This window comes from Atta cephalotes (assembly GCF_000143395.1).
Source record: "Atta cephalotes unplaced genomic scaffold scaffold00027, whole genome shotgun sequence".
NCBI classification, from domain to species: domain Eukaryota; kingdom Metazoa; phylum Arthropoda; class Insecta; order Hymenoptera; family Formicidae; genus Atta; species Atta cephalotes.
Window position 1 is genome coordinate 3,346,383 of NW_012130091.1, and position 8,123 is coordinate 3,354,505.

At 33.6% G+C, this 8,123-nt stretch overlaps 1 protein-coding gene across 1 annotated transcript in view; it reads left to right on the forward strand.

Annotated features, from left to right (window-relative positions):
* Positions 1 to 7,484: 7,484 nt before the first annotated feature.
* LOC105620554 (autophagy-related protein 2 homolog B) overlaps positions 7,485 to 8,123 on the forward strand; it is a 9,925-nt gene continuing 9,286 nt past the window's right edge. The window contains exon 1 of the mRNA XM_012202046.1: positions 7,485 to 7,655. Within this exon, the coding sequence (XP_012057436.1) occupies positions 7,485 to 7,655 (171 nt within the window). The remainder of the gene's footprint in view (positions 7,656 to 8,123) is intronic.

An 8,123-nucleotide genomic window follows, 5' to 3' on the forward strand; every position in this document is an offset into this window, starting at 1 on the left:
GTACGAGTCTATTTNTTGTTTCTTTCTTCTCTCTCTCTCTCTCTCTCTCTCTCTCTCTCTCTCTCTCTCTGATGTGGCGTTTTGCGTGCGAACCTTTTGTAAGTCTCAGCGATAAATTTTAAGTTAGTGCTTGGTAAGAGTAATCATCACTTTATGTTCATTGCGAGATTGGTATCGAGTACTGTTCATGTCGTTAAGTAATTACGCGCTGTCAGATAAATACTTAAGTTGTAGATTTTTTAATTCGTATTTTAACCTATAATTTTTTCTTGGCTATTGCTCACCAGTGCAACACTCAGACAGTATAGCATATTTCCTTGGTTGATGGTAGGCGAACTCATTCAGTATAACGTGTTTCCGTGGCTATAGTGTAGAAAATTTTATGCACGAAGTGAGGTTTTGCTACATAATCTCAAAGGCCAGAGACATTAAAAATTTGGAAAATAGAAGCAGATCGGCAGCAGAATTGAATATGATAGCATAAAATAGTGTATACATTATGGTGTATGTACACTTATGTAGTGCAGCACTGATACAGCACTTACACGTAATTGGTGTAGTGCGAGGTTATACTCAGTGTATCCCAAGAAACGCTATTAGTAATGCGATACCGATATCTGAGTTGTTGTAACGCATACAATTACGTTTCTATTCTTTCGATCTGTACATTCCAAATATTTATTTGAATTTATATTAAACTGTCTTATGGCTTGTGAGTCAGAAACAATGAGTAACATTTCTTTATGAATTTAGTGATTTCCTATCAATCTTCCTTCACCATTAACTAGCCTTCTTTTTCTTCTTCTTAAAATTAATGACTCCCGCCTCCCGAAATAATAAATGGAGGTCGATATGACCAGATTATGTCCTTATGAGAGATACAAAAAATTAAAAATGATGACAATGCCCGCGAAAATGGTGAAACCCGCCCGGACACCCGGCGTCTGGGTCTACGGCGTCGTCACGCCGCGTGTATGCGCGGGTCGTCCAAAACCACGGGGCTATATGTGTTTCAATGCTCAAAGTCGGCAACACTTTCAAAAATATATAACTTGTAGTACTCGAGCTGAGATGCATCCGTCACAGACGAGTGATTCTTCAGAACTGCCATTAATTAGCCGGCGCCGGCGACACGCTCGATGCCATATTGGGCACAGCAATCACAATTAGTGATTGTGTCGTGAGAATTATTCCCATACGGGAATGTTTGTGCGTGCGCGTATTGCCGATATGATGTGAAAGCAGCCAATACGAAATTGTAATGGGAGGAATAAAAGCTACCGCACATAAAATTCTGTAACAGTATGCGTAAGATGTAAACTTAAGCCGATGAACCAATCAGGATATTGCTTTAGATTACGTAAGCTAACGGAAATGGAAATAATAATAAACTTATCCATAACCTTGCAATAAGGTAAATTTCAATCGATTGAAACTCGCCTTATGGATAAGTTTGTGGTTATTTTTATTTCCGTTAGAATACATAGATCTAAAACAGTATCCTGATCTGGCTTCACGTCTTACGGTTACTGTTGCGGAATTTTGTGTGCGACAGCCCTAATTCCCACAATAGCACATCATTGGTCGCAACGTAAAGTGCGTTCGGTAATGTAAATCTGAGATGCGAGCAAGCAGATAGCGAGCTTGATCACGTGATCTTTGAGCAATCCGAGTGCCAAGAATTAATTCTGAACGCTATAAACTGTCTTTTAAAATTAGATTATAAAATGAAAGTGTTTATTTTTATGAATAAATAAAAAATATTCTATTAATTGAAAATTTCTTCCACTTTACTAGAAACTAATAATAATCTTATATACTAAAAATAGATCGTTACACATATGCACACATATGCACACATATGTAGCAGACTCATTTGCAAGGTGTGTTTTCTTAAAAGAAAATACTACATTACAAAATAAATTTCTGCATTTATAAGTTATCACTTAATTTATATTCGTTAGAATCTTTAATATATTATAAAGAAAAAAAAATTAAAAACTTACTTTCCTCATTAAATATTGTACATAATGTCCATCCATCAATTTTTATTTGATAGCATTATTATAAATATACAGATTATAAATTTAATTTAAGCACGGAAATCTGCATGAGCTTCGCGTTCTCATTCTTTGAATCCGGAATGGAGCAGCTCGATTGGCTCTAGAAATATTAATATCGAACGTAGATGACATATAGCAGAAAGATGCGAATTGCCGAACGATTTTCGAGATAAAAGAGCAAACGGACGCCGATTTGTAATGTTGAACGCACCTTAGTCACAAGATAAGGATACTACATGGACTGAAAAGTCCCGAGATTTTTCAATACGTGGCACCACTAGAAAATGAACATGATTCATTTCGAGAGGTTCATCTGTCACTAGTTGAAGTTTCATGACATTTCGTTCATTCGTTTACAAGCTATAGTCGTTTAAGTGGCGCTACTTTCGCCTTCGTTCTGTATCCATCACGATAACGCACCGTCATACACGTCCTTGAAAACGATGGCCAAATTGGACCAATTACGATTCGAATTGGTTACTCACCTACTGTATTCTCCAGACTTGGTCTCCAGCGACTATTATCTGTTCCCAAACCTCAAGCGATGACTCCAGGGAAAGAGATTCACATCGAATGAGGAAGTCATCGCGGAAACCGAGGCGTATTTCGAAGGCTTGGACGTTTCATACTACAGAAAGGGTATCGAAATATTGGAAAATCGCTATACCAAGTGTATCACCCTCGAAGGTAACTATGTTGAGGAATAAATATAACTTTGCCCAAAAAACGCTTGTTTTCATTAAAAATCCCGGGACTTTTCAGCTCATGTAGTATAGGTTTGTTTTCTGTTCCTACACGAGGATTGCACTAAAATTGAACTCAATTGAAACTAGTGCAATCCAAAACTGACGAATGTAAGCGTGCAGGCAAGAAATAAAAAATATTTTAGTGCAAGATAAAAATGGCATTCCATTTCCATTGTTTACATGGAAGTATTAGATTTGTGTGATAAAAATGAATGCAATTCCATTAAAAAAAATTCTTAATTAAAGATAATGATGACACAAAATGTTTTTATATGTAGATTTGCTATTATATATATTTATTATTTTATTACTTATAAATTCTCGGATAATTATTTAGAAGACGCCCCCCCTCACTTTCAATTTTAATAAAATTATGCTCATTTGTCGCATTTTTGCATGAAACGAAAGAATCTGGCTCCAGCAAACGAGAATGGATTGAAATGAATTGAAATGGATTCAGATTTTCAGAAATATTCACGAATGTTAAAATGATTGCTTTTCAATCTTGAATGCATTTTTATTCATTTATAGGAATTGCATGAAACATATCTCTATGCCTTTCAATCTAAAAATTATATTAACTTTTTCTATAAACAACACAATGTGAATACTGTTCAATTCAAAATTTTGAATAGGAAATGCAGTTTTTCAATTGCATCCAATTGAATTTAATTGAATCCAATTAAATCCAAAAAAAGTATTCGCTATTTAAAATACGCATTCGGACAGAAGAAAATTTCAATTCATTTTAATTAATTTAATTAATTTAATTTTCGTTTGCTGGGACAATAAAATGTCATGTCTAGTCCCGTGACCGAAATATTACGATAAACATTATTACGATAAACGTTAAAATTGACGATATTGTGGTTAGGAAACATGTCTGTCACACCGACTTAATGTAGCGCTATGTACATGCATTTTAATCTGTTTTATACTTAGAATCGTTACTTCTCACTTCTGATTTTAATGAAATTAGACTCATTCAATGCATTTTTTTTCAAAAACCTGCTTTTTTTCGAAAACCTGCTCTGTCCTTGCTATGTGCGAAAAGCTGTAAACTATGAAAGACAGACGATTTAAATATTAATAAACGTTAATATATCGCTAGAAGCAAGTTAATAAAAAACGTATGCACATGTAGCCACCCAACAAAGAATAGATTAAAATGGATTAAAATTTTTTTAATGCATACTTTAAATCCATGAAAATGAATTGAATGGATTGAAATGGATTGAATCCGAGCTGACACTAGTTTAATATTTGAAAAAGAAAAACATTTCATATATTTAAGGATTACAAATTTTATTCTCAAGACATATATAATAATTATACCTGAAACTATTTTAAATTGGTATTAAAAAACGCACCTTAGTGGGATTCGAACCTGGGACCTCTGGTCCCATAAATCTTCTTCGTTAATACTTCTTCAATTAATAAATTATTCATTCTCTACTTTAATTACAATCAGCTAAACTAGTAATAAAACTATATAGATATAATAAAAATATCATTATTTAACAGATATAATAAAGTATAAACAATTTATATTACTATGAGACAATATTGAATAAGTGTCGGATAATCTAATCTCGCTTGGTCGATGTCGCGCGCCGTGATTAGCCTAATATTCGGGTTGTGTTCGATTTAGTTTGTAAGTGTTCACATCGATTATTCATTTTACTTCTAATCAAAGATAAATAAATGAACATAGCTCAATTATTTTTATGTTACAATTTTTTTGAACTTAGTTGGATTAAAACGAAAAGTTTCCTACTTATAATTTTAAATAATTTAAGTAGCATTTATGGTCCATTTTTAAACAAAAACTTTTTTTATTCAATTAGATTGAAAAATTGCATTTCATATTCAGAATTGAACAATATTCACGTTGCACAGAAATTGCTGATATTATTTTTGAATTTAACTGAATTTAAAAAACTACTTTCTATTCACAATTCTGAATTGAGTAATATTCACGATGCACAGAAATTGCTAATATTATTTTTGGATTGAAAGGCATAGACATTTGCTTTATGCAATTCCTATAAATGAATAAAAATGCATTCAGGATTGAAAAGGATTTATTTTAACATTCATGAATCCTTTTAACAATGTATTTTTGAAAATTTTAATCCATTTCAATCCATTCTCGTTTGTTGAGTTGTTAACCGTATTGATTTACAAGAATTACCGTGCTTGATTCCTATTGCCCTGTTATACTCAATCATTTTGCTTAATTTATTGTATTTTTTAATTTAATATGGATTTAGTGTTGTAGAAGTTTAGTATATAAAAGTGCACGGAGGGACATGTAAGAACAGTTTAAAAGAGTAACCACCAACCACCATGATTGGAATTGTGTGCTATGCGTCTTCGGCCATTTTGACACTTCAGTCTGAAATCAATGGCGATATTTTATGTATCTAGTGACTGAAACTTTACTGAATATGAGCGATGAGCAACATTATGAATATTTATCTTTAGCCGGTATTCATAAGTCGGTTCTTATTTTAAAACCGTCTTAAATAATGTCTTATGTCGTTAATGCCCTCTGATTGGTCCATGATTTCTTAAAATTGTAGACGGTCTGAATATAAGATTAGGAGATCGATTCTGTATTTTGAAATGAGTGAAAATTATAAAAGTGAGCAAACTTACTAGAATACTGATAATTTCATTGGTTAACATCTAGTAAATTTGTTCACTTTTATAATTTTCTTTTTTAATTTTGAAGATATAGAATCGATCCTCTGACTATTCTAGTAATGATATTATATAGATATAATAAATTTCTAACTAACGTCAGGCGCGATTCCATAACTGTCTTTACATGCCTACTGACAGTTGTCGGTATCGTTGCGCAGATATTTTATATAGTAAAAAACTACGCAACCGATAACTGTCGAGGCGTATAAACCAGTTACGATCCCCAGGAATCGCGCCCCAGTTAAGCTTATCCATTGATTAACTTCATCATCAAAATAGTCAACAGCAAGACTTAAAAATCTGTCTTTCGAATTTATTCTTGTTAGTAAAAAAAAAGTGTTGTGAAGATCATAAATAAAACATTAAAATGTAAATATATTTGACTATTTTTTTACAAATACATACTTTCGAAATTAGAGATGATGAGTTTTCAGTATAGCAGTTGACAATACTCAAAGTTAATCGGCGGATAAAGTAACTGACGTTGGTGAAATTGATCCTATGAATACCGGTCTTTATGCAAGAGTGCTGCGATCTTTAATATGACAGTCAAAATATAAATGAGCATGATTTTGTATTGTCACATTTCACAATTAGGAGATAAAAATAGATATAAGAAATGAATACTTATTCTTTTTTTATGAGAACATAATTCATCCAAAGGTTTATTAATTATTTTTATTTTTTCAAACGAAATCTTTTGTATAAATCATTCGTAAATTGAGATTAATATTTGGAATTACCAATCAAAAGAAGGAAAACCAATATCCAGTTTAGTGAATTTTGCTTTGATTGGTCAAATTTTAATCTTACATTTCAAATTTACTGTCAGCGCTGAAAATGGTATAATTTACGTGCATTATAAATTTTCAGTAAAGGCAATCAATTTTAGAGGATAGCATATTGCTGGATTCACATTGAATCCGACGTGCGTCGTACGACGCTCTGCAACCAATCAGAAAATAGGATTTTGCTTCGTATTGTCGATACAAAAATTCTGCTTTCTGATTGGTTGCAGAACATCGTACGATGTATGTCGGATCCAGTATGAATCCAGCATATCGATAATCGATTGAGAATATTATTAATCGCGACATCTGGCGGCTTATTACGATTTTTTAGATAAATTACAAAAAGCAAACTCACTAGATGTTAATCAATGAAGAATATAAATATTCTATTAAATTTGATCATCACTTTCGTAATTTCATCTCGTTTCAAGAACTAATAAGCCCCCTGAGGGTCAATTGTATATCTTGAAATGAGATTACAAAAGTGAGCAAAGATTATTAGGTATTGACCAATTAAATTACGAAAATGTGAATGTGTTCTAGTGAATTTATTCATTTTTATAATTTTCACTTCATTTCGAGATACAGAATCGACCCCTTGGTGTGCAGTGAACGCGACAAAAACATTGAACTGATTGGACCATTGAACAGAGAAGATCATAAATAAAATATTGAAATGTAAATATATTTGACTATTTTTTTACAAATACATACTTTCGAAATTAGATTAGAGATGATGAGTTTTCAGTATAGCAGTTGATAATACTCAAAGTTAATCGGCGGATAAAGTAACTGGCGTTGTGAAACTGGCCTTATGAATACCGGTCTTTATGCAAGAGTGCTGCGATCTTTAATATGACAGTCAAAATATAAATGAGCATCGAACGGCAGCGGCGGCGCGATCTGTCGACAGTCTCGGCGCCCTCAACAGGCGACAGGCTGTATTGCACTGTATTGTGCCAAGCGTCATGGACGCAATCGGTGCGCGTGTTGGGAGCTGTAATTCATTTGTGTAGACCACGTTGAGCCACATTCGTCACGCTGTTAAACACGTTTGTTCGACGTCAAGATTATGTTTTACGACAACGTGCCTGGTGCGACGAGATGATACCTTATTATAGACGCGACACGCTAGAATTTTTGGAGTAGATCGCGCAGACGGGCTCTGCGGGGCGATGAGCAAAATGTCTTGGCTCGGTTGGTCGGCGGATATCAAGAAGAGGGCCTGCAGATACTTGCTGCAGCGTTATCTCGGCCAATTTCTCGAGGAGCTCACGTTGGATCAATTGACCGTCGATCTATACAATGGCACGGGACGCGTTGTCAACGTCAGCCTCGATGTGCAAGTACGCAACATGCTTTTCTTTGTCTTGGGAATCGATTGTATATACAATTCCTTTCTTTTTCTTCCTTTCTTTACTAAACTTTGTAAAGACAATATTGCATCGCTCGATTGCATACTCGGTAAATATCGCATGTTTTTGTCTCTTAGAATATTAGAGATTAAATATTTACATCGATGTGCGAATATCTCGTATTCGCGTTACGAAAATCAAACAGCTGATCGGGATTTAAATGCTTCGCAAAACACTGTATACTTAACAATATGATGACTAATCGCAGTTTTTAATATATTCTGTAATAGATATAAAATATGATAGAATGAAGATAGATTAGTTTATGAGTTAATCTAGAAAAAATAATTATAGAATTCATTTCATGTATGTGTGTATGTATGTGTGTGTGTGTGTGTGTGTGTGTGTGTGGCGCGCGCGTATATGTGTGTGTGTGTGTGTGTGTGTGTGTGTGTGTGT